This window comes from Drosophila yakuba, chromosome 2R (genome assembly GCF_016746365.2).
Source record: "Drosophila yakuba strain Tai18E2 chromosome 2R, Prin_Dyak_Tai18E2_2.1, whole genome shotgun sequence".
Taxonomy (NCBI): domain Eukaryota; kingdom Metazoa; phylum Arthropoda; class Insecta; order Diptera; family Drosophilidae; genus Drosophila; species Drosophila yakuba.
Window position 1 is genome coordinate 12,421,918 of NC_052528.2, and position 27,021 is coordinate 12,448,938.

General features: G+C 41.8%; 2 protein-coding genes and 3 long non-coding RNA genes across 12 annotated transcripts in view; 2 read left to right on the forward strand and 3 right to left on the reverse strand.

Annotated features, from left to right (window-relative positions):
• Positions 1-351: 351 nt before the first annotated feature.
• LOC120321138 lies at positions 352-816 on the reverse strand. Its single transcript, XR_005560714.1, has 2 exons — positions 748-816; positions 352-679 (listed from the first exon to the last, which is right to left on the reverse strand). It is a non-coding gene; the product is annotated as an uncharacterized LOC120321138 (long non-coding RNA).
• On the forward strand, positions 650-3,057 carry LOC6530323. 2 transcript variants are annotated; one of them, XM_039372850.2, is made up of 4 exons: positions 650-1,326; positions 1,413-2,113; positions 2,179-2,255; positions 2,351-3,057. In XM_039372850.2, exons 1-3 carry the CDS (start codon positions 738-740, stop codon positions 2,227-2,229), a joined length of 1,341 nt encoding a protein of 446 aa, XP_039228784.1. In that variant the 5' UTR covers positions 650-737; the 3' UTR covers positions 2,230-2,255; positions 2,351-3,057. The 2 variants fall into 2 exon arrangements, with proteins under 2 accessions (XP_039228784.1, XP_002091250.1); XM_002091214.4 differs by having other exon boundaries at positions 2,179-3,057.
• On the reverse strand, positions 3,052-7,758 carry LOC120321137. Of its 6 annotated transcripts, none has more exons than XR_005560712.1 (4): positions 6,706-7,758; positions 5,455-5,639; positions 4,993-5,375; positions 3,052-4,930 (listed from the first exon to the last, which is right to left on the reverse strand). It is a non-coding gene; the product is annotated as an uncharacterized LOC120321137 (long non-coding RNA). The 6 variants fall into 6 exon arrangements; XR_005560713.1 differs by having other exon boundaries at positions 3,052-5,375; positions 6,706-7,150; positions 7,213-7,757; XR_005560711.1 differs by having other exon boundaries at positions 3,052-5,184; positions 5,234-5,336; positions 6,706-7,756.
• Positions 7,759-13,013: 5,255 nt separating this feature from the next.
• The window catches only part of LOC6530324 (probable nuclear hormone receptor HR38), a 30,583-nt gene continuing 16,575 nt past the window's right edge, over positions 13,014-27,021 (forward strand). The window contains exon 1 of one of the 2 annotated variants that reach the window (XM_002091215.3): positions 13,014-14,410. In XM_002091215.3, the coding sequence (XP_002091251.1) occupies positions 13,972-14,410 (439 nt within the window). In that variant the 5' untranslated portion in view covers positions 13,014-13,971. The remainder of the gene's footprint in view (positions 14,411-27,021) is intronic. The other variant, XM_039372035.2, reaches the window with a different exon arrangement.
• On the reverse strand, positions 14,887-26,364 carry LOC120320979. Its single transcript, XR_005560507.1, has 2 exons — positions 20,672-26,364; positions 14,887-20,616 (listed from the first exon to the last, which is right to left on the reverse strand). It is a non-coding gene; the product is annotated as an uncharacterized LOC120320979 (long non-coding RNA).

Consider the following 27,021-nt stretch of genomic DNA (forward strand, 5'->3'; position numbering starts at 1 on the left):
TACTTTTGCAAAAAACTATGTGAATTACAAAAGCTTCGAAACTAAAAAAAATGCATCAAACATATCCGGTAAAAATAAATAAATAAATAAGTACGTATAGCGACTGGTACTTGCGCGACTTCTCAAATCAATTTATGCATTTATTCAGGCAATTATGCAATTAATTGTTGTCAAACAAACAGAAAACTGGCTCATGCAGTGAATAATAGAGGAATGCGCAAAATGGCTCCCAACTGCTGGCGGTATCTGTCATCCGTAGGAAGTTTCTGGACCCGTGGGACTTTGTCATGCTGGAGATTAATATTATGACTCCAAGGAGATATTGCAAAACCACAATGTACTTTCTTAACATATCTACTTTAGTGTACTTTATTAAAAGCATTTAATACAAATGTACCAAGGTTTTGTAAAACTGCTCCTCTTTTAACCACAAAAATCTACAAAATTGAAAACAAAATACCTGTAGAAGCAAATAATGCTTCCAAATTATACAGTTGACGTTCCAAACTAATCGTAATCTGTTATAAGTTATATGTTGGTCCTTCTGCCTTTTACATATGTACTTCTTAGTATAGTAGTATATCCTTTTCATTCTACGAGTAACGGGTCTAAAAAGGTTTCCGGGAACACTTAGTTATAAAGGTGGAAGCTGATTTCCTTTTTTTTCCCATCAAAACATCTAGACAGTGTCAAAAATGAATTAATCCAAATTTTCGTACAAACAAATAATCAAAAAAATGCCCAAACCAAAAACGCAATCGAGATTAGTGAAGTCTCCATCTCCAGTTCGCTCTATACGTCCTGTTCGGGTTAAAAAAAGTGATTCTTCGCCATCGCCGCCATGCAGGACAAGTCTGCTAGATCTGCCGGAGGACATTATCAGACTGGTTCTCGAGTTTCTGCCCAAGATGACCGATAAGGTTCTGCTGGCATGTGTGGCGCCCAAGTTCCGAATGGCCTTCGAGGGCTGGGCGAGAGTGCAACGAAATGTATTGGATATGGACAGCCTGGAGACGGTGCCTCTGCCGCAATTGATCAGGTTCTTTAAGGTGGCGGGGCCTTTTATCAGAGTCCTTCAAGTGGACTGTGCGTCCTTCCAAAAGGAATCCCTTCTGGTGGAGTTCGTAAAGGAATACTGCCCCAATCTGGAGGAGATCGGTTACACGAATGCCACCGACGAGTTTCACTACCGATCGATTATGTCCAAAATGACGCATTTGAAACGGGTTACTATTGAGTGTTTGGACGCAGAGGATGTGCTCAACTTTGATCTGCAGCCTAACCAGGAGCTTGAGTTTTTTGAACTGGTTAATGGTTGCTATACAGGTAGGTGTAGGTATGCGTTTTATTTCGGGTCTATTTCGGGTAACTTTACTTTTAGAATACCTTTTCTAACTTTATTTTCTCAACAGGCAAAAATCTCTGCGGGTTTCCCAATCTTAAAACTTTGGTCCTTCGAGACTGTCTGTTATGGAACTCGCTGGAGTTTGGAATACCCCTTAAGTCGTTGAACACTCTAGATCTCGACGACTGTTGCTTTGAGGTTATGAATGAAAGTTTGTACCAGAAAATAGCCGAGAGTTGCTCGAACTTGGTGGAACTCTTCTTCTCCGGCTGCGATACCAACTTCGAGGTAATTGCCCACCTGCCCAAGCTGGAGCGCTGTACTTTGAAGACCTGGATGACCTCCAACGAGCTGAATATTGGCTTCCTTACCGTATTGGCAGAAAAACGAGGAAACAAACTGACCCATTTGCACCTATCGGGTCAGTTTCAGATCACCAATGAGCACGCCAGATGTTTGGGACAGTTGAGTAGCCTCACGGATCTGCGGTTCAGCAACAACGATATCCTGGATGATGATCACTTCAAGTTCTTCAACGAGCTCATCCAGCTTGAGCGATTCGGGCTGACTTCGTGTGGTCGGGTGATGGACATCGGAATGATGAGAATGCTGCGAAAGTGTCTTCAGTTGAAAGTGATTGATTTGAACGACTGCGAGCAGATCACCGACGAGTTTGTGATCAACGCCATTGGATTCTGCTCCAAGGGATCAGGTCGTGATGTTTTGCTTAACGTACAGGGAACCAAGATCAGGCAGACTATATTGACGGTGGGAAAATAGTAAAACTGGGCAAGAAATTGTATAGATATATTGATTCTATTTATTTTTTGCAGCATCCGGACTACGTAGATTCCTTGAATCGTGTAAAGGTTAACTTTAATTAAAACGACAAGGATGGGAAAACAATTTGGTAAGGCACATGTAACATTTCTTAAAATCATTTTACCAAGTTCTGGGCTGCAAAAGAAATGTTTCTTATGAAATATCTAAAATTATTTCTCTAAGTAATAGCCAATCCAGAAGAGTGTGAGTGTTTTGTGAATATATTTCCTATAAGGAACCCTAGCTTAGATTTCTGGATTAGGAAACAGCCTATTGTAAGAGCACTTTCAATTAAACTCCTACCCATAAGTGGACCATTCGATGCCCTTGTACCGCAGATTCCTAAGACAATAGGATCCTCACTGGACTGAGTCATGGTCCAGAGGCTGCAATAAGGAAGTGGACGATCGAAATTTATGATCATGCTCACACTGTGCTCCATTAGCACGCCAATAACTGCGGACAAGCGTGTGTGCTGCTGCTGCACTTTGGGCCTTTGGCTGTAATACGAGTAACAAAGCTTGCCCGTCAAACGGCTAGCAAGCCAAACGAATAAAAACAAAATCAAACAATACGATATTCGATACAGTTCTGAATCCGCGATTCAATTCGATTCAATTCGATTCGAGCGATCGATCGCCGGCCATAAATTTCGTATTCAATTGCTGCTCTATTGGAACTGAACTTTGTTGCTTCGGCTGCTGATGATGTCTGTGTTAGCAGCAGGAAGCTAAAAAACCGCTCAGATCAGCGGCCAGTTGGTTACACTTGGAAAAAAGAAATTTTTAGAAATAACTCACATGTATTATTATATAGCAGGCTAAGTCGTGTGAACTTAAACTCTATTTCGATCTAAATCATCAGTGGAATCAATTAAATCTTAAGCAAAACATTTGGTCTTTTGGTTATTTAACTGATCATTTCTTTTCCTTGTTGCCTTCTTTGTGAGATATGATATGATATAGCATATCATTTTCCCGTTTTTTCAAGAGTTTTATTAACATACACTATTAATTGCAGTGCAGATCGTAGAGCGAACTCACCTGTGGATACTCCACTGGTTAGTCATCGATATGTTTTGATAGTTTTGTGTGTTATTTGTTTCAGACTGACCTCGAGTGGCTCCTTAAATGGCCGTCGGCTGCGATCGCTGACTCTCCGATCGAGGGGGCTAAAGGGGGCTTCTGGGGGTTCTGGGGGCCAGGGGCGCCCCGACAAATGCCTTGACATGTTCAGGTGTCTGCCATGCTCGGGTATCTGACTAATTAGTGTACTTTAACTAGACCAGCAGAGCAGCTCGCTGACATTTGGCCAGAAGTCGCGGAAACATCTTCGGCTCATCGGGACGAGAGTTTGCATGAGTGGGGCAAATTAAGCAGGGATATTTGGCTTACCCTGCCTTATTATGTCTGTATCTTATTATGTTTGTATGCACTACTATATACTCGAAGCGTGTCCAATCACGCCTGTGAATTATTTAAAAATATCTGCTGGGTTGTCTTACTTCATAGGAGAGACAAGCCTTAAAATTGTTACCCTGATGCCATAGAAATTCGTGTTGTCGTTGTCGCTCGGTGACTTTGTTGCTGTTTCGCCTGCTTCTGTTGTTGTTGTTGTTCAGGGGCCATGCGATTATGGGAAATGGCTTATGCTATCGCTTAGCACACCTCTCGATGGATCGATGGATGAACTTTTGGTATCGCCCAACGCCTGGGAAGAACCCAAAAAGGGGCGGAATCTGGGGGTTTTCATTTAAGCGAAGTGAGTGGAAGTAAAAGGCGGAGGGCTAAGCTCTGGGAAAGTGCAGCAAACAAATAGTTGAATGCTCATTCTTAACGTTTTTTCTTCAATTTTGTCAAATAACATTACTGACAATATGCTATATATTGGCATATGAAAAGTTGAGAAGGTATTCTATTTATAATGAATTTTTAAGTGCTTACAGCTAATATTTCATCGCAAGGATCTTAGGCGCTTTAAATGACACTTATCTAGGTTCTTAAGTTTGCCCATATATAATTGGAAATTAATTAAATTGGAAAGTAAAAAGGTAAAAATACTAAAACTGTATTTTATAGATTTAGTGGTTCCTTTTTCTTATGTCTTTCAATCTTAACGGGTTAACAAATCTCTTAATTTCTAATGCTTTTGTTAAATAAACTTTTATGAGACACCCCACAGTCATGCGGTGAACGACCCACTTTGTTTTGGACTCGCAAATTATTTTGCGGCACGCCACATGCTGCAACACCACCAGCAACAAGAAATCAAGACATGCCAACATTAATTTAATATTGAAATTACAATACTCCGTTTCTTTTTTGTGTTTGGGGCAGATCCGAATTCATTTGATTCTTCGGAGATGTTTTCATGCACGATTCGGGCGCTAGTTGCTGTCGATGATGCAAAAGTTAATTTAGTAATGCACACTCCTTGTTCTTTGGCTCCCCAGTCGATGCTGATGAACTTTTTGGTGATTGGCACATTAGCAACAAATTGTTAGTACATCTTATTTAAGCCTTTTAATTAATTCCGCGCATTCTGACTGCCCGAAAAATTCGAGGAAAACACAATAAGTGAAATCAAATGGTCTTTGATTGGCATAAATTGCATTGCTCTTTGCTTACCGGGGTTTCAAATATATTGGTATACTTCAACATATTTCTTGTACATTGTTATATATTTATCAACAAATAATATTGCGATATACAAATACTCCACCTTTTTTAGATATTCCAAGAGGGTAGTACTAATATTTGATATCTATAATATAGCACATGCATTCATGTATCATTAGGCAACACCACTTTAGGATAGGGTATTACCCGCATTCAGAGTCCAATACCATCTACGAAACCAAACTGCGGGGAAACAATCAGGCGAGCCACGAGTAGGACCGACTTCGAGCATCTTTTGGCCAACATCTCTGGCCAATTGTCGGCGGAAGACGTGCCTAGGCTTGTCAAGGTGGCTCGACTTTGTGCGGCTCCCTGGATCTCCATTCCCCGGATCTCCAACTGCAGAGTATGTACTTGTACTAAGTTGTATGTAGAGTGTAGAAGCTACCTTCAATTTGACAAAAGCCGCTGGCAGACACCGCGATTGCATGTTGCCTTTCAGCTGCTGACCAAGTTCTCCGTCCTGTTCGCCACTATCAATTGATACAAATCTATGCATTTTGGAATATAGAGACATACAACATGGGTTACTGTGGCCAGCTATTGCCTCACTGAATGTCAATAAATAATACACTGCAGCCTCTCGACTATACAAGCATGTATACTCACATATATATATTTATATATATATATATATATATATATATAGACAGAACATATCGGCTTGAGACAGGTCGAGGTCGCCTTTGAGCGCCGCAGGTGAGAAAATAGACAACCGCCGCCGAGAGAGACCAAAGATGCCACTTCTGAGCCTCCGAACATGCAACTGGTTGCCACTGCGGCACGTTTAGACACTGAAAAAAAAGGCACGTTGGTTGCGGATAGAAGCCTTGCACTCACAATTGCAGACTGAAGTTGAAGGCTTGATTTTATGTACGATACTCAATTCTGTATGATTATACAGAATTTGGAGATTCGTTTACTGGAATAGAAACATATTATCTAGCAAATTGTGTAGTGACTGTTTTTCAAAGTGAATCAATAATCAATCGTTAGAATTTTGTTCAGTGTTTTTCTAGTTTGTAGTGGGCAATTAGTGGGGGCAATATAGTCTGCAGTTGCAATTGAGTATGCACTGATATTATTCCGTTTGTATTAAAGAGTGAGCCAGTTACTGAAGCGGTTTCGTCTTTAATATTTAAATGTTTATGTTTAAATAATTAACAACTTAAACTTTAAATGTATGTAGCCTACTATAAAATCATTCCGTGTAAGCAATATTTAAAAAACAATATTTATTAAAACCTTATATACATATGTGGCACGATTGTGTGGTAATAAGTGTTGTAATTGTGGTCTGACTTGTCAGAAAACCTCTATATTTGGGACCCAGAATCCGAATTCAGTCGATTTCTTTCAATGCCGCGGCATCTTCTTCCATCTTGGGGGCTTGCAACTGGAGCTGCCTGTGGTTCTGTCTAGAACATCGTGTGCTCTTTATCACTGACATATTGCAGGGGCCATTTAATTTATGGCGATTTTCACATGCAGTACTCGGAACATCTTGGCTCCGCTGGTGGACAGCAAAAACTGTGACGGTATCGAATGGCCGCCGGCTGATGGGGCACTCGAGTTATTCAATCCATTCGCCAGGGCAACCTTTAAAACGCCATCCATCTGCATAAATCAATGGCTGACTACGATTTACAAATGAGCCAAGGCGGATTTCTGCTCCTTTAGTGGGAGCAAGCTATGTACTTCCCTAATGCCTGTAATCGCATGTGAACCGAGTCAATGTCAGGTGATTCTAGTTGTGGGTCTTCAGATGTCTCATTAATCAGTTTTAGATGCCAGTTATATAATCTAAATGATCTTTGCATAGTAGGTGATAAAATGAACTCTATAAAACATTGAAATTACATTAGCCATGTCGTTATCGGTTTTTCATAGCACAACTTTGCGTTTCCTATGTCCAAACTGAAACGCTGTAATCCACTTTAATGTATTCGGTTTATTTTTAAAATATTCCATTGTTATTTTCAACATTTTCCCACTCAACTTTCCAGGCAACGTACTATGTCACGCTGCATTTTTATGGTCACTGCAAAAACTATTTTTACGGGGCCAAGCCAGTGGAAGGACTAAGGGAGCAGGGATCGGGGGCTGCAGCACGTGTCATTATCCTCCGGCTATTTCCGGGCACTTTCGCTGCAGTAGAGCGGAAAGCCAGGCAGCACAACCGTGACGTCATGAGCGGGTGGTGCTGCACAGACGGAAATAGACCACCCCGCCAAGGACAAGTGACGTCAGACGAAAGCGAGACGACTAGTGTCGCAACAAGGACGTCATCGCGCAAGCGAGATGGCTACAAAAAAGGGGAAAACTGAGCCGCCGGCCGGTGTTTTTCCTCTGCCGCTGCCTACTCACCTGACTATTTTCACCTGCGCATGATAAACAGCCCTCACCTCCCGCAAACATCCACTCATTCATTCATGCCCGCCGTCTGCTGTCTCGCTTTGCTCCGCTGCGCATGTCCTCCGACGGCAAAGTGATGACGTCTTTGTTTCGCTAATCGATATCTCTGCTCGCGCTTTCCCCTGTGACGTCATTAGATGCGTGCCATCAGTCAGCCGTCGTGTGCTCGCTCACTCGACTATAAATAATGTATGCCAATTAGCGCTGGAAACTGATAATCGACAAAGCCAATTGATGGACCACCGACTGAACCTGAAACTGAAGCTGCAACCGAAGGATACCGAGCTAATGGGATCCTTCTTCTTCTTGTCCTGGAAGGGTTGGAAAATGGTGAATTAACTAGGTGGATTCAAAATCGATTTGGCTTTTAAAGCTATTTAATATACAAAAATAGTTTGAAAGCAAGTACTATACAATTACCCAATATGTAATATGAATTTGTGTACTCTGTGTATCTAAAAATATATTTTTTCTAGCATATATGTATATGTATATGTATATACACACTTAGACACTTTTTGTTACACATCTTTAGGAAGTTCAGTTATCAAAGAAACGTTTTCCGGATTTACCTTGTAATAAGTTTAAGTACAACTTTCAACGAACTTATAGACACATACTGTTTTCATAGATTTATACAAAACCTTAATGAATTCCCCAATCACGGTCATCATACATAATTTATACTAAAAAGGTTAGGCAAAGTAATCACCGGCTGCCATCCTCCTTATCAACGACTGTTCTATTGATTTTACACACATTGCCCATTCGACCCCGAATTTATATATGTACCTATGTGAGAAAAATACATGAACGCGTAGGGGGCATATCTATAATTTGGGCTTGTCCGCTGAGGTCAAAGACACACACAGACCGCCGGCTACTTGGTCTTCCCCAGAAATGGAATGTTTTGTGTGCGACTGGGTTGCACCGACGTCATTATACCCTTTAAATGCCCGGAGGCCCAGCCCCTACGTCAGTTAATTCAATTTCACTGATAACACAGCCGGGCGGAGATACCGACATATTTAATGGGACAGACGGCCTGAAAGCCTCCTAGAAGTGAGGGAAATATATACGGAGAGAAATGGTTTATTTCGGAAATATATATAATGTTATTTTCCAATTAATAAGACTGAACCATAACGATTATAATAAAAAGTTCCTGTGGGTATTTACTACTAGTTAATCATAGAAATAATATAAAATTATTTCTATTTGCATTAATAATTTAAATGTTTTATGATTATTTAAGTTGGTTATTTTAAGTAATCTGCATATTCAGAATAATAATCGAAGGTAAAGTAAAAATCTCGGATTTTCTTTTAAATGATTTTGATTTTTAATAAAATTAACTGTAATCTTTTTTTTTCGGTGTAGAGACAGATAAGCACAGGACAAACACACTGCTGAAAGTGTTGCCTATTTAGGGGCGTGCGTGACGAAAATGCGACGTAGTCGTCGCGTGAGGTTTTTCCGAGGGGCATGGGGGGGGATGTGTATGCAGCAGTGGCAACTTGTAGACGTGACGCGGTCAAGACGAAACGGAAGCAGACCATAAAATCAATGCCGCACTTCCGATCATCCGCTTTACCGCTGAATGGTTCCCTCATTGGATTGCCGGATGGCGTGTCGATTGCAGCGTAGGGAATTCACTTCCACGACAGCGGGACAGCTGAGCTCACCGGGGGGCAATGGGGGGTGGATGGATTCGAGTTCGAGGTTTCAAGGTCGTTGCTGTCAGGAATAATGGGATAAGATGTGCGGTTGGTCTGGGAAATGGCACGCAGTTGGGAAAAGTTTAATATTAAAGAAAGAGCAGAACAGAACAGAGACTTTGAAAGGACGTTCTTGAAATTCGCACAAAAAAAATCTTAAGCGATATACAGACTTTGTATTTGTGATTAAAATCTTGTTAACTATTAACGGGACACCTTAGTTTGCTTACTCGAATTCCCCTGAAATCCCAAATCACATTTTTCCGCAGACCCAAAAATCCTTTTTTTATTAAGTCATATTTCAACTTGAAGTTGATCATATTATCCAGGTGCCTGCCATAATAATTTGGCTGTGAGTCCATAAATCATCTCCCTAACCATCGATATACCCCACTTAAGACCGCAAATGTGCATTGGCTCATTGCATTGGCCGTTATGGAGCGAGAGATTTACCCATGCCAACTGGGCGTATACTTGATGATGTTATGACATGTTCGCCTTTAAAGCCCCCACAAAAAATGTTATTTAGGTACAAAATAGCACAAAATTGCCAGGGCAAAAGGAATACACCTATATATTTATGTGAAGTTACAAATATTAATAGTTAAACGAAGCCAGAAAAAATAATGACAATAATTCGCCACAAAATGCACCTGCAGGCTAAGCACTCAGCTGAGTTTTTGGTTTCGTTTTCTATTTGGTATTAGTTTTATTTTTGTTTTGTTTCTTCTTTTTTTGTGTTCAGTTAGCCAGGGGAAGTCACAATTTTTTGGGCAAGGCAAAAAGTGGGGCCTCGAAAGTGAAGTTTATAAAAAAGGGTTGGCGAATCCCAAAATGCAATTTATGCAAATGAGCCGAAAGGCGCCGTTGCAAATGCGGCAGCAATAGAAGAAGTAAAAAGGTAAGAAACAATGCAAAGTGCCGCATGCTAATTGAAATTTCGAGGGGGGCTAGGGAGGTTTTTTTTTTTTTTGTATATTTTTTTCCGCAGCAAAATCAAAGCCTAAATAGCAATCAAAAAGACCAAAAATTCCTTAAATTAAACTCACGAACTGGCGGGCGCAACGATGCGAAAATGATACATGCATTAAGGCCCAGCCAAGTTGACTTGGCCAAAACGAAGCGAATTTAGCTTGGCACATTTAGAATATCATCGCAGTGCAACTACTACGACCACAACAATAAATAATAGACAAAAGGCAGAGAGACAAAACCAAGGAGTGCCGATTCCGAAGTCGACTTCGACGTAGACTGCGACTTTGGCTTGGCATGTCATGCTTAATACAGCCAATAAAACCGCCAGAAACAACAACAGCAACAATGGCAATCGAATTGCTTTGGAAGCAACCCAAAGACAACAACCAAGGCACAACAAGCAACAACATCAGCGATAGCAGCAACAACTAGGAGACTCCAACGCTAAGCTGTTTGCATGCACTTTTTGGGGCCACCAGCGGGTCAGCCAACAGCAGCAGCACCACTAGCCCCACTAGTACCACTAGCACCACCTCCACTTCCACCACCACCATCACCGCCAAAGGAACAGCGGCAGCAACGCCAACAACAGCAAGAAAGCTGGCCCAAACAGTGGCATAGATCCCATTTGATTTGGAAGCAGAGGCGTAATAAAAATCTCACTATGAAATTTTTAAAGAGTAATAAATTATAAGCATTTAACATGGTTGTTTTCAATATAAATGTTCTTTTCTACACATATTACCATTGAAAAGAAAATAGCAATGATATTGTAATGTGGCTGCTTTCAATAATAGGTAATAATAATGAGAGATGTAGATCGGAAATAAACAGTTAATTCAGCTACTCGTTACCCTTATTTTCGAAATAAGGCTTAGAGACAGACAATGAAAAACCCTTTGATGACCAAGGAGAGGCACCATGCTCTTACCATTAATCCAAAGCCACTGTGCTGAATGCACATGGTGCCTGCCACAGACCAGTTCCACTTGCGTCGCTCCCAAATCCAACTAATATATATGTACATGGGAAGCCACATCACAGAGCGGCCCATTACAGCACACCGCACCCCGCACCCCGCACCCCGCACCCTGGAGCCACAATAGGCCGCAGTGTGAGCCGGACCCAGAGCCGCGAGACCAGGGCAAAAGCATTATGGGAAAAAATATAGCCGAAAACGAAAGGAAGAGCCACTGCGCCCAGAAAGCCAGCCAAGTCGCTCGAGCTCGACTCTGCCGACGCAGCAGCAGTCGGAAGACCCAGCGATCTCACGTTTTGTCTGCCGCTGCTTCCACATGGAGAGGCCCAAGTGCACAGCGAAGAGCCGAGATCTCCGACTGCGGCTCGTACGCTAACAACAGTTAGAAAACGTGGCTTGGAACCTGTCTAAAAATAGCCAGCGACCAAAGACTCTCGCTCTCTGTGCAGTCGACGCTGGCAGCGCAGTCGGCGCCACGTCTTCGGGTTTACAGTTCTCCCCACTCGTGTTTTGCCGATCTTGGGAGAGAAGATTTCGACTGGCTTTGCATTATTGTTTTGCTCGTTGTTGTTTACGAGCTGCAAACGCCGGTGTCAATGGTAAAGTGCATTAATATTCCCGCTTTTCCGACGGATCGCTGAGATCGTGTTATTGCTATATTGGCTAAATGATTTGTGGTGCAGCTTATTTATATTTGGGGATGAGGAAAGAGTGATCTGGTTTATGAAGTGGCAGGATGGTATTTTGTTAAGTGGAAAAGCGAAATTGGCTTGGGATTTTGTGTGAAATCGATTTGTCTTGGCACTTTGTAGTGAAATAGCGAATACAAGTTGCTAGTCGAGTTAAATAAAAATTCGTCATGGATAAAAGGAAAACGTGCCTTATTTCTGGGTAACAAGTCTGTTTTGCGCATTAATTTAAATTTAAAATATTTATTGCAGGTTCAAATATTAGTCAAATTAAAATGCAGTAAAACACCCCAAATAGAATATGGAAGCACTGAATACCTGACAGTTGATACTTGTTATTATTTTCGAAATTTCTATCACACCATGCAACATGATAGCTTTACTTTTCCACCCACGCTCACAATCGTGGGATTTAGTCATAAAAACATATTCCTCGAAATCTGGTCCGTATTCCTTTGCTTTGGATACACCCACACACTCACAAAAGCAAGGACGTTCTTTCCTCCAAAACGACACCACAGAATTCCCACACAGATTTAATACACATAGAAAAATAGTGAAAGACAACTTAAATGCAATAATTTTCCTTCAATAGGTGTATTTTAGAAAAGCATTTTATATTTAAATACAAGTGTGAAGATGTACAATGTGCATAAGGGAATATTCATAAAAAAAATACGTCCCTTTATATCCTGAAATGAATAATCATGTTTTCGGTGCACGATAACTGAGAGAAACGGAAGTTCTAGCAGCAGGCGAGAAATGGATGCCCAGTGGGCGGTTGGAAAACCGGGAAAAGTGGGAGGACGAGTGGTAAGTCAGAGCAGGTGAAACGGCACCAAGAACACCAATCAATCCAAGATGCGAGCAAAAGAGATGGCCAACGTCGGTTTTATGACGCACATAATTTCCGCTTCCGAACTGTCCCACTGGACTGCATTTGGAAAATCGGTCGCTGAAAATGGGGGGAAGTGGATTTTCCGGCGCAAGCGCTCTACCAACGACGTCATCGATTTTCCTCGCACGAGCTGCGCTCAGTTGTTGGCCCCAAATGACGTAATAGCCGGGCCGCAAAGGTAGGTCGTGTCCCGCTCGCTTGCTGCCACCCCTCTTCACCCCCCTCCCTCACATCCCCATCGCACACTAACACTCACTCTCGCTCTCGCGAGCGCAGCACAGCGCCAGCTGAGGCAGCGCTGCCAGCGCGACGCGTTGAATATAGTCGCGTGTAACCGTAAAGATAAGTTCAGTCGCGTCACAGACGCCGCATTGTTAACAAGTTCAGCCCAAACAGCCACCGCTCACGGAAAACCCAACACAAATTATAGAACATATATCGAGGCGAGCCAGGAGGTTCTGACTTTCCGATCTCAAGTCAGCCAACTAAAACTTTAATCCACACAAGTATATAGAAATCGCGTTCAGTATTAAAGAAATCAAAAAGCCTACATAGGTGTGAGTGCTCAAGGGTTAAACAATTGCAACAAGTTGTTGTTCTTTATTGATTCGCGTATTCGTTCTATGCGGAAACGGAAGCCGGTCGGCAACGCGTCGTATGCGTAATAACTTCAAACAGTTGACAACCTGCGTATACTTCACTTTCCTAAGCGAACAATGCATATATTTTGGTGGACATCGCTGCGTATGTGTGATTTTACCACCCTGCGAATGAGTAGTAATTAAATTTATAGAAATGCTAGTTTCATTTTACTTCTGAGAGTCGAGACAAATATATTTTTGAACTAAAAGTTTTGCTAAAATTTTAATAAGCACGTGAGCTGAAGAACAATAGTAATTGTTCTTGTGTTGCCCCCTGCGCGCGTGTGTGTATCTGTGTGTAAAGTGTAAGCAACGTCCTTGTGCCTCCCACTACTTCAACTACCACAACCGAATATATAGAGAGCCCCCAGTTGATATAGTATAGCGTGCGTAAGACGCTACGTCGCTCACATCGTCACTTTGCCACTGCGCAAACGCCGGAAAAAAGGCAAAAAGAAAAAAGTCGAAAAAAGGAAGGCAAGTTCAAGTCTAAGGACTCGCAACAAAAACAACAGGCAGGCAAGGACAGGAAAATGAAGCCCGATTATAGCCACTGCAATCAGAGCCACTGCGACAAAAGGTTCGGTCACTGCTGCTGCAGCCAAGGAAATTGAGGCATATTCCGGCCCAACTCGGAACAGTCGTGCTGGATCACCAGCGCCGCTCAGGGCGCCAAACAGGTGCTTATTTAGAAACCATATACTGTGTGATCTGTGTTGTCCAGTCCTCTGTGCGCTTTATGTTTGTGTCCCATCTTCACCATCACCATCATTGTTAATTTTGGGTTCTTTAACGGAGATTTTGGTCTATAATGCGCGATCGGCTTGCCTCGCTGATTGTGGTGAAGCAAGAGGGCGGCAGCAACACGAGCATTAGCCACCACCATCAGCCTAGCATTAGCCACCAGGCTATTAAGTGCGAGGCCTCACTGTACCCCGAGAGCAGTTTGTTTCAGGAGATCAACAACAACTCCTGCTACAGGCCGAACCTTAATGCCCCGACACAACAGCAGCCACACACATCACACCTGCAACACGCACAGCAGCACCAAACACAGCAGCTACAAACCCTCTTGCCGCCGCCTCTGCCGAATTTGTCTTTGATTTACCCCTGCCGCAACCTCTTTCCCGACGGTTGCGATATCAATCACCTGGCCTGCAGCAGTTCCTCCGACTCCAACTCCAACTGCAACTCGAACTCCACCTTCAGCTCATCCAGCAACAGCCACTTTTTTGCCGATGGAAACACATGTATGTATTTGGTTTTCCCTTTCGGTATCTCGGTATCTCGGTGTTGGTGTTTTTTTATATTTCCCAAAACTCAAACGCCGCTGTGGTGTTTTCTTCTAATTCACTAAGAGCACACGCGGCGTATACGCAATGTGCAGCGCCCATTGCCAAATCGCCTAAGAAGCTAACTGTTTGCTCAATCCGTTTGAGAGGGCAGGTAACAAGAAAAATAAAAAAGTAACTTGAATAAAAAAGGGGGCGTGGCTGGTGGGGGTAGGTTGGGTAGGACTACGCACAATGACGACATAAATTTGCATGAAAAGTTCTCAAAGTGCATCATAAAATGGGCAAAAATATTAAGCGAATGGGACAAAATACGAGAGTAGCCACAGTAGAGGTCAAGAAAATAGGGGAAATATAGAGCTTTAAAAATTCTTGGGAATTGCTTAAATAATAAAATAATTTAGAAGTCAATTAAGTTTGATAAAATGAACAAATAAAGTTTTAAAATAATTTTATTGACAAATAGTTGGTAAAATAATTGATACATTTTGGAAATTTCAAGTTTGGCATCCACGCACCCTGCCCAACTATCCCGATCTGTGAAAACGGGCTTAAATCAAATACAACCACGTTGACCTTAGCTGTGTGTGCAGACCCGTCTTGGCTTTTGGTGAGCATGTGCTGCTGTTGTTGGTGTCGTACACATGTTTACCAGCGTCAGCAAAGCGCCGCAGTTTCAGCAGACGGCAGCGGACGCAGCCTGACGCAAAGTGATTTACAAGCTGCACAATAAACACCGCACACAGATGCAGTGCGTCCGATTTCCACACGGTTACCCACAAAGAAACTCATTATCGACGGGGATGGATGGCCAATGCATTTTATTAATAACCAGCGAGAACCGCATGAATACATCGCCGATTGATGCTCAAACACACGGAAGGAAGATCGATCACTTCTTTGCCGAGTGGGTGGTGGGTGGTATCCGATTATTGAGCTTACTAAACGCCTTGAAAGGCTTTGCCAATTCATTTGCTGCGGCAAAGTTGGTTAGCCACTTGTTAGCCGCTTCTTAAGAGTCTGTGTTTTGCAGCTAACTTAGCGCCCATTAATTGTTTCCAAGCACTCGGCTTTTAAACACTCTGTGGCTAGCATTGTCGACTGCAATGGGGCAATACAGGAATTTACTGTTTACTAAACATTCTAAATTGATTTAATAAATAATATTACTGCGCTATAATTACTAAACAATAAATCTTAAATTGTTTGCTGGTTTATTGATAGATATTTGGTGCATCCTATTCAGGATAGTTTTCAATAGTTTTAAGATCGATTTTTGAAACCTTAACCCAAGTAATAAATTAGTTTTTACTTGTATTATTACTTATGGTGAAATGCAGTTCAACACCAAACGGAGGGTTACCAATCGATTGCAAAAGTGAAAATGCAAGGGCAAAATGATCTAGATTCAGTTGACAACTAGCTGTGGCAAAACAAACATCTCTATTTATAAGTTGGTTGTATAGTACAATTATGGCGATGGGCGCCAAAAGTGCCCGACGGCGGATGACAAACCAAAGAACAAATCGCCGAAGAACATATGACCAGGTGAGGTGCATTCAGCGCATTAATACTAGTAAATAGTATATAAGCCATGACGACAGCGGGGCCATGAAATCGGCCAGTTTAACGGATCACACGGCACACACAGTTTCCATAGTATGGGTGTTTTCCCGAGGCACGAGTGCCGAAAACGTCATCGTCGCCGCAAAATCGAAAATATATGACGAAACCGTGAAAAGATTGCACTTTCCTTGCGTCAGCTGCATCCCCTAATATGTTGGTATATATATATATTTATCTTATAATTGGTTCGGTTTTATTTTCATTATATTTATGGCTGGCCACGTGCTGATGACGTCTTATTTCGGGGATGAGTTGGCTAAATGCCTGCAGTATTATCACAAGTCAGCGTATTTCTTATTTCTACGACTACTTAGATTTCGATTTTATTTTCCGTTTCGTTTTTACTCGATACTCACGAAAGGGCGTGTGAAAAGTTTGTTGCTTTTACCCTTTCTTTTCGATTCGCCTTGATTGCTCATACGCCCCGTTGCCCCGTTCAACATGACAACATCTCTGGGGCGTAGCCAATTGCATTTCAACATGGCCCAAAGCGACTGAGTAAAAGGTCTGCTTGAGCCACACATATACAGCTGTTCAATGCACTTCCCTTCCAGGGATCAAGATGATCACCGCTTCCCTCACTGATTAACCCCTGCGAAACGAGCTTGATAAATGATGCAAAATCACAAACTCACAAAATACCTACTCACATATCTATGACACCCGAAAAAAATTTGATAAAATATATCGTAGGCCCCTTCATTGTATAGTTATTCACGATCCGTCGTGCGTTGTGAGTTATCTCCGCGGCAGCTGTCGGGATAGCCATTGTTGATTGTTGCGTCTTTTGCCCATTCCTCATAGAGACACTCCACACCGCGTCGAAAAAATAAACTACTCGGGCACACCGGTTTCCGCGGAGCAGCCCCATCTGCCAAGACCAGTAGTCGCCTTCCAAGTTTCGTTTTCCATACTTACCATACAGACACAGGCGGCACAGGTGTATAAAAAAGCGTTAGTTGGATAGCCCACTGACATGGTTAGGATCTGAACATTTATCCATGTCTACGCTCTCCTGGTTCTTCGATACTGGTGTAATGGCCAATTTGATGTGCATTTCCTTACACTTAGAACAATGGAAAAATTAGCACTTGCTATTAGCTAATGTATTATAATAGTTTACAATAACTATAATACCTTTAACTCAATGCCAAACTCAAGTTCGAGAGTGCAAAATTTAAAGCTGTCATCTGTAATTTTTTTTAAAGTAATATAGGCAAAAAAGCCGTCAATCGCCTCTTTCTTATATCTTTAAATCGAATTTAGCTTTTCATCTCCATTAAACTGTCTTCGATTCAGCTTGAAACTTTTCCAAATTCTTCTAAGCCCTCAGTCTGTTATAATCGTAATCTTAAAATGTATGGTAAATACATCTGCAACCTATCTCAACTATCTTTGAATCAGCTCGTCTCGCACTTTTGCTATTCATTTTCGCACTGTGCGAATGAGTAAAGACCACAAAAGTGAATTTGTTAATTTGTCTTTTTGAGGTGATTTTTGTTTTGTTTTGCTTGGGATTTGGGATTTTTTGTTATATGTATATGTTGGGATGGGAGGCCCGCGTCTAGGCAGATGGATAGCAAACTCTCGATATTAGCAACTGGTGGGGACTGCTCTGCGACTGCTTAATTATTTGCGTTGATTTATGCGAATTTTATAACGAAACGCGGTGGTCGGGGAGGTGCCATTATGCTCTTCATCGCTGATCGATGGCCAAGACATCGGGCAGCCACAAAGCAACAAGCCAAATGGCCAGAAACCATGATGGACAACAAACCGTAGACCACAGACCATAGACCATAGACCAGCATTAGTTCCAGTCCCATCGTCGGATTATCGGGGAACTCAAATCAGATGCATAATGAACAACCCACCTCAATTACGTAATAATTATGGTTTGTCTGGTTTAATTGTGTTTATTATATTGATTGTGAGCGCGTTTCGTTATTAATTGCCGATCGATTCGTTGGATGTGCTCCTCGATTGATTCACACGATGCTGGCGATTCGAAAATAAAAATAAATACGGAAAGCGCGAATTCTTCTGCTTCTGCATTGCTTAAATAATTTCTAAATGCGTATGCCGCGTTTTAAATTTAAACAGTCGCCGCGTAATTAGCCAGCACCAATATACCCAACTTTCCCGCCAGTTCGATGTCCAAATTGGAGGTATTTCTGGCTGATCGGGAACAGAACGCGTCCCGGGTCGATGAAACTATTCCAAGTGGCTTTCAATTCCGCATAGTTGTCCTCAGTCGTGGTATTCGAGGGATGTAATATTTACGAAGGGCGGAAGTCACTACAGTTTGGTGTAGCCTAAACCCTTTTTAATGGGTTTTAGTTCATTGTCGATATATTCATATTCTTATTATGTCTTATTCTTAAATAAGAAGGTAAAAGATTTCACTTGTTTAATATGTACTTAAAAATACCTTAGACTTAGGCGTTAAATTAAATTTTCGGACTTTCCTTTGAGCTTCTAGTTTCTTTGATATAATTTGGGAATGCTGAAGTGCTTTTCTGAAATCAATCAGTACTGCCCGGTCGTGTTTCTGCATTTTGGCCAACATTCCGCGGCTGGGTTTGTTTTGGTTTCGATTTCTGTGCAAGTTGCACTCCCTTCGAGTGCAATGTCCACAAATCACGAGGCGTGGTGGATGTCGCATCGGTGGCATGCAAGAAGAACGTGCTGTCAGTCGGCGGATGAAGCCACTGCCAAGACGATGTCATCAGCAGCACCAGTGCACCACCACCCCCACCCCCACCATCACCATCACCCACACCACCATCACCACCACCAGTCAGTAGCACCATCCTCATTATCATCTGCTGATCGGCGGCATGGGAATGCAATACTTCGGTGAGGCGTCGCCAGAGTTCATCCGACATCGAATGTTGGACAGCGGACAGGTTTTCCTTTCGGACGGTTTCCCCTCAGCGGGTCTTTCTTTTATTTTGGCCACTTTGTTGCCGGTTGTTGGTCAATTTCGACTGGCAGGCTGCTGGCGGCTCTCGCACATGTAAACCTTAATTTGAAACTGATTGGATTGCCTGGCCGTTGGCCTCTTGTTGCGGCGTTTTTCTATTTTTTCTTTCTGCATTTTTTGGTTATTTCTTAATTTTGCCATGCACTTGATGAGCTTGATGTTAATTTTGAGGTTTTTGGCAGTTTGATTGCCTTGAATCTGTCATACTTTACAAGACAAATTAACAATTAGGAACTTGTTTTTTGCTCAAATATTTTATTAAAAAAAACGTATACTTAACACAATTAATGTAAGGAGATGTACATATTTGTGGAAATATTCTTAAATAATTTTACCATTTGGACCACAACTTATTTCCAAAGTCATACGTTACAACATATTTGAGCAGATGCTTTGTTTTATTGCCGCACATTTGGAAATAGTTTTACATTTAACATTATTTTGGACACCTGACACCTACGTCTTCACTTTATTCCCATTCAAACTACCTAAGCTGCAATTAAATTCAACAAAAAGGATTACACAACGTTTAACAAATTTTAGCGAGAACAGGCCAGCCATAAATTGCAATCAAATCAAGAAAATTCCAAAAAACACGTTAAGAATTAAAACCAAAAACCAAACATTAAGCATTAGTGCGTCGTCAAAATTCAAGAAAATTTATTGTCCATAATGTTTGCTTGGTTAATTTTATTATTTTAATTATTTGCTGTTGGCTTTCCTGCGCGCTGCCACCTTGACGAATGTGTTCGCAGAGTTGTGAAAAAGGCCGTAAAAAACGTTAAGAAAAAAGAAGCTGCATTTAACAAGTTTCCCCTTGTGCGTACGTCGTTGGTTTTGTAATCAAACAAAAATTGTTTGCTAATAGGCTGAGTCTCTGTTGCCGAGCTAGAAGATTTGTCTGTTTGGCTAGTTCTTTTCCAAAAGGAAAATCAGCCAGCAGCCCAGCAAACGAAAATAAAAATAGAAAAAATTGATTAAAAAAATTACAACGAATCGGTGTACAAATTTTTGTTGTTCGCATAAGTAAGCCTCAAATTGATGAGATTTTAGTTTGTTTTTACTCTACAGCGTTATTTTCGGCATTAAAGAGTTATAATACTTTTAGTTCGAATAAAATTAAAAAAAATAATATAATTATTATAGCTCCAATTGGCCAAAAGACATTTTTTAATATATTTATCACTGTTAAAAATTTAGTAACCGTTTCGCACATAACGTGTGGCCACGTATTTACGTATTTTTTAAAGCAACTACTCTCCTTACTTTGTATTTAAATGCACCCCATAAGAGTGCATTTTAAATTCGCCAGTATCGTGGCCAATAATTCCATGTTTTTCCCTGCTACATTGTCAATTGGCTTGTTTATTTCATGTTTCGGCGCGCAACTTGTTTGCCAGCGTTTCGTTGTTTCGTTGATTCGTTCGTCGCCGCACTTGAAGATGCGGCAGACACTGAAAGCCGAGATTGCAACTGCCGCATCGGTTTGATTGGCAGACAGACGGCCCACGGAAAGTCCGATTGGAATGAAGAGTCACTGGAGGTGTTTAGGCTAACCAAAATACCAAACATAAAAAAGATTGCATTCGACTAACCGGAATACATACTTGTGTTTGTTAGACATTTTGTTGCAATTTCAGTTGGTATAAAGTTATTAGATTTGGCCACCATTTTTCCATTTTACGAGATCATAAACATCTTTATCTTCACTTGATAACAAGAAACATTGCATTGCCCAACTACGATAGGGAATTTAAGCCCATGCTTAAAGGTTATAACCTGAAAGCGAAACTCTGCCGAGTAGAAAAACAACGCCCCGTGGCTATAACTATTTTTAAACAGCCGCTTTTTTGGCCCACTGCAGAGGCGGAAGAAGAAGAGGAAGCGGAGCTCACGTGCAAAAATAACACCGACCATGGAAAAATCGAAGACCCCAACGAGCCCCTTCCAGTCGCCAGTTTGATGGCGTAATCATCGAAGGCGCACGAAAAAAGGGGGAGGGGCGGTATAACACCACCGGACGCACTGTATGTATATATAGGCCACAGATACACCCCCTGGAAACTCTCTGTGCTGCTCTCCGTTGTGACGTCATTGTGGAAAGTTGCTAGGTCGGGGTCGTCATTCCGCGAGTATCTCTGACTGGGCTCTTTCTCTGCGACGCTCTCTCTTCCAACAGCGGCCAACGAAAGTTGAATGCAACCACCCAACCCACCTCAACCTACCCCTCATTTCGCCCGGAGAGTGCCTCACGACTCTCACGTGGCACGCAAGGTCGTCCGTTGGGTGTTAACTCTTCCCCGCATTTGTTTTTGTTTGGCCCCCACGATGATTTCACACTTGTAGATACCGCCAGGATATACAAAGCACACGCACCCCCGCAGAAGTCCTTGATGTAACACGCCTTCTTTTACCATCAGAACTTTGGGCTTGCTTCTTTTTATGGCAGGGTCGCTTCCAAAGGACCTTGAAAGTCGTGTTCGGAATTTAAACAGCAAAATGCGAATTTTTCGGCGGAACGAATGTAAAGGGAGCTGATTTCTTAATGGGGTTTTCACTTCATTTCTGGTGTGAACGATGAAAATTGAAATAAAAGCAGAGCATATATACAATACAAAAAGATGAAAATACTAAATAAATACATTTAAGAGGAGTTTTAAGATGTCGAAATATTTAAAAAACAAAGATATGTAAATCTCAGGCGATTCGCGGAAAACCTATTACCTGGTGAGCTCAAAGCCCATAACCATAAATAAACGATGAAAACCCAGCCTAGCCCAACAGCTCATAAATTAAGCCAAGAAAAACGAATAATCACAGGTGGAAATGCGTCAAAGAACCGACTTCTGCTCCCCTGAAACATGCAACATTAGCAATAATCGAACACAAGAGACATGCAATTATACAACTTCAAGCGAAACAGAAGGGCAAGCAACTCAGACTTGGGGGGCTCGTGCTCGAGGCATATAATTAAGGCCCGAGACACTCACACTCACACTCATTCACATTCACAAAAACAAATCAAAGCCAGGCCAGATATAGTGAACAATATATATAGAATTTTATGTGTATGGGCGACACGCACTTGAAACTGATGACGTCCTTGGCTTTGGACTGCCACAATCCTCGACTCGGGGTTCACAGGCGATCGATAAAGCCACGCAGGACTGTTCGTGGCCAGCGGCTGTTGCCAAGTTCCAAATAGAACTGGTGACGTCAAGGCGGAAGCGAGACGGATGCACTAGCATGCGCTGTCCCACAGTGCGAATGCGTAATATTATGTATACCACGTGTGGGAGCGAACAGTAAACAAAAAGATTGTCCAGCGAATTAGGTGCTCGGTTATGCGGCTGATTTCGGTAGCCTGGCAATTAGAGGAGTCACACAATCTATATAAATAAACAAAACACAAAGATACAAAGATACAAATAAAATCGCTGCTGGTGTGCAAGCTGGCTTCGAGCCAAGATGCCATCGCAATCAACCGCATCAAGATTGGCTTAATTGAAGCGGCGACAGCGAGCATGTCTCATTACCAAGTCAAACACACTGGGTAGCAGACGCCGATAGAGTTTTTGGCTGAAAAAAACACTATAAAAAGCAGCTGGGCAAAAACAGAAGAGAGGTATCGATGTGACAAGATTGTCAAATAACTGGCAGCAGTGACATCAAACATTCGATGCAAAACGCGCTCGCAGCGAACACACACACTCCGAAATACGGGTATTTGGGCTATAAAATACATCTTGAATTTCCATAATTTCGACTCAGCCGGTTTTTGCATTTTTCAGACCGCTTCTTGCCATAAATTCACTGCTCGCATTCAGAACATTGCAATTAAAATAACGGATCAGTTCTCTCTGGCCAAATGTGTTGTGTTTATTCAAGCTAATCTGCATTTTCTCTCCCACTTTTGGCAGTTTCATAAACTTGAATTTATAAATTTGCTTCGCGCATTTCCTGACCAAAAGCCAAAAATCGTTATTCAAACTCTTTGCTGACCTTGAGAAATTTTAAGGTGCTTCGCTTATGAAATTAGAATACAAAAGAAAATCATTTGTATTCCTCCCTTTTGTGAGATTTAAATTTGGTAAAACTTTCGCTGCGCAGCTTGCAGCGGGAATATAACAAGTTCTTAAGTTCTTTATAATATTAGATTGTTATATATGGCCATAGAACTCTGTTATGACTTCAAGTTAGCATTTTGTTAATTTTATTTTTTGGTCTCTCGTCTGTCAGGCAAAACGAATGGGGAGTTGTGATAAATGCAGGTATAATGAATCGATTAGCAGGGAACTAGTCGGTGAGAGGTATTCGATCGAAGAATGCTCTTATGCTTTTCGGATTAAACAAATCCTTTTAGCTCAGAGACATTTTATCAACAACTTTTTCACCAAGCTTCTTAGTTATTGATTCCAGTTGCTTTGAAAAAACATCCACCTCACAGCTCATTTAAATCCAATAAAACTGTGTTTATCTCTAAGTGGATGCCTCGCCTTACACGCAGTGCCAAATCCAACGTTAATATTATATTCGTACCTAACTCTGAACAGGATCTTACATATTAATTTAATTTATGCGCTACTAAGGGAATACATTAAGTCGTTGTTCCCGATAAACCGCAGGCAATCGGTACATCTGAATCTTCAGTTTTACGGCCCCAACTGTTTGGTGCATCATAAAAATGTTTAATTAATTTTCGTTATATTCATCATAATATCACTTTTAATGAGTTGCTTTTAGACACAAATTAACACTGCGGCACACTCACTTGACCGAGCCAAAAAAGTCATTTTATGTGGTCTACGCACTGGGTTTTTTTTTTGTGTTCCACTGCATTTCGACAGGAGCGGCTTTTAAGGGAACTAAGTCTATCAATAATAGAACCACTCTGGATAATAAACTCTTTAATATTATTAGGAACTTCATTGAGCCTTGCCAAAATAGCAGTATATCATAGCAGAACTTGGAACTAATGAATTAATGAAAAAGTGAATAACATATTAAAAGAACACAAGCTGAACGTATTCTTAAACCATTTCGCCTCTTCACCCAAAACCCCGCAAATCTAAGCTCCTGAGTGCCTGCATTGTGTTCTAGTTACGTGATGGGGCGCCCACCATCATCGCCAGTCGTTTGGATGGCCAACTTCGCCGTGGTTGCGAAACTAAGCCGTAAGCCGTGATGATCCGAGCGGACTCTGGCCTTGAAAATTTTATATTCTCATTCTCATATACTCAATTATAGCCACTGCTCGTAAAGGCGAAGAAAAACCCGCGCTTAGTTACAATTTGCAGATGCTTAGGAGCCGTCAACGAAACTCGATTTCTGCCAGACGGCGAGTAAATCGCAACCATACAGCTAGTATGCACTTATCCGTGTGCATCTGCAGGTGACTTGAAAGTTCTCAGACTTCGACTGACCAAATGGCAGTTTCATTGGATGCACTTTTTTGAGTCTGAGGCCAAGAGCCTTCACTTTTGTGGTCATCGGGCTGCCTTTTCCCAGTATTAGAATTCCCCAAGGCATTGTTCTGGCACTGCGCTCGTCTTCGCCAGCTGGGAACATTTTTGGTTCAATTAACACATTTGTTTTGCAATCGAATTAATTAACTCTCTTCTGCGGTCGATAAATACGTTCATTTGGAAGCTACAGTCTACAGTGGCTACAGGTTTTGTCTAAGTTATGACACTATTAAATTCTAACCAGTGACAAATCAGCGCACTCAAAATGTACAGCAAATCACATTAATCGATTAACGATTTGGCAGTTATGTATTTCGGGCTGATAAATCCGTTTTGGAGTATAAACTTCAAAAATTGCAAAAGGATTTTTAATCATTTTATTGACCACCTTTAGTTTATTAGACAGTGTACAAATATAAGTGTAAACTAACGATTTTAAGTTAAATCGTAGGGTGTTAAAGTTTAAACAGCACGGAAGATCGATTATTAGGTAATCTGCCGCTCCCCATTGAAGCAAAACATCAACACATCCACGTCCTTTGAGCCACTGTCAAGCGAAGGCCTTGAACCACAAAGCTCGCGAACCTCAGAAACCCCAGAAACCCCAGAAACCCCAGAAATTGGTAACAAGCAGCGCTAACTAACCAAACCAAGCCAATGCAAAGCAAACAAGACAAAGGCTAAGACAAATAGCAGATCCGAAACTGGGCGCGTTTCGGATCTGGGTATTCAATTTGCTGGGACCTCTTTGGCTCTTTGGGGCCCAGTTGACTTGCCCAGTTAACCGTTAACGGTCTAAACGCTCCAGCTCGATCGCAATTGGATAATGAATGATGCTTTGAACTGTGGCAAATTCTTTTGTCTCTTGCCTTTAACATTGAACTTTCCGCCAACTCCAGATACAGATACATTTACAGATACAGATAGAAATACAGATGCAGATAGAGATAAAGATGCAGATACAGATACAGATTCCGAGATACACTTCGATTCCCACAGCACCGGATGATTTATGACCAGTGAACAGTGTGTATGTAAGGGGTATATGATCATGGCGGATCTAACGGATGAAACAAGAACCTTGTTGTGCATTTGACACGCCACGGAAAGAGGGAAACATCGGTGTATAAAGAGTCACTCAGCACAATAAAAATAAAATGCGATGAATTATGGGGCAACTTTTTGTAGTTGCCAATAAGCATAGTCGGTGATCTGTGATCGCTGAATCGGTGGATCGGTGGATCGGTGGATCGCTGTGGCTCCAGATGGATCGCTAGATCGGCAGCCATCACTTGCCGGCAATTGTGCATCGATCAAGAGACACGGATTCCGACCTTGTGCATCAATCCCCGGCAGCGAGAGAAATGCGTGCAAAAAACGCAACAGTTTTGTGCCTGTTACAACGTTCCGATCCGCGAAGGTCTAACAAATTTTGGCTCCCAATTAAAAGTAAAAATAAATGCCGATGGTTTCGGAATCGCATTTGACTGCGTTTCTCGCGTGCTGCGTCCCAATTGATGTTGCCAACTCGGAACAATTAGCATAAATTAAAATTGGTTTACGGCGCAGTCCAAAGAGACGGGCAGAGGGTCCGAGAACCCATGATGCGACCGGCAATCCGCTGGCGATGAGAGTAAAAGTGAACCAACCGGTTCGGGTCGTATCGTTTCGGATCTATAGTTAGTCTCTGAATTTATGACCCGAGTGGCGCCCACTCCCCACCCCACCAGCCCCCAAATGCCGAGCGATACAATGTGGTCTTAGAACCAAATGCAGCATTCTCCGCTTCTCGCACAAAAATTGACAAAATAACACAAATGTTAATTTATTAAATTCAAAACAGAAAATTTGCAGAAATAATTTATATATTTCCGAATTTCTAATTTCGATTTTGATATTGCTCAACTACAATAATATGTACATGAACGCTTTTAAAGATATACACTTCTTATACTTACAATGCTTCGAGGTCATTTGATTAATTCTGTTTAAATTGCTAACCCCAATACCCTCTGAAAGGGTAAAAACTCAGAAAAAGCGTTGCGCATGCGCCGCATCATCGCAGTTCTTACTGTTTTTCTGCCCCATAACTGTGACTTGTGTTGTGTGGTGATTTATTCTCAAGTTGGCTGCTGCTCGTACTCTTAACTTGGCCATATCTCAGCCTTAGCTTTTGCTTTTGCTTTCATTCGGCGCTGACCAGTCGGCTGCTGGATGCGCTACAGACTGGAGATTTAGACATTAGACATTAGACATTCTTGCACAAAAGCGTTGATGTGGCTAAATTGGGCCTCGACAGCAATGGCTGCAGTATTTAATTGTAATCAATTTTTCTTCTGTCCGCTGTTTATGTTTTGTTCTGGCCCGGCTTCCCATGGATCGCCGACTGGTTTATCCGAAACCCATAAAACACTGTACATTTGGCGCTATGTTCTTACAGCTTTATTATGCGTGTCGTTGCTCAGTGAGCTGTCAACAGGCAGATTATCGTT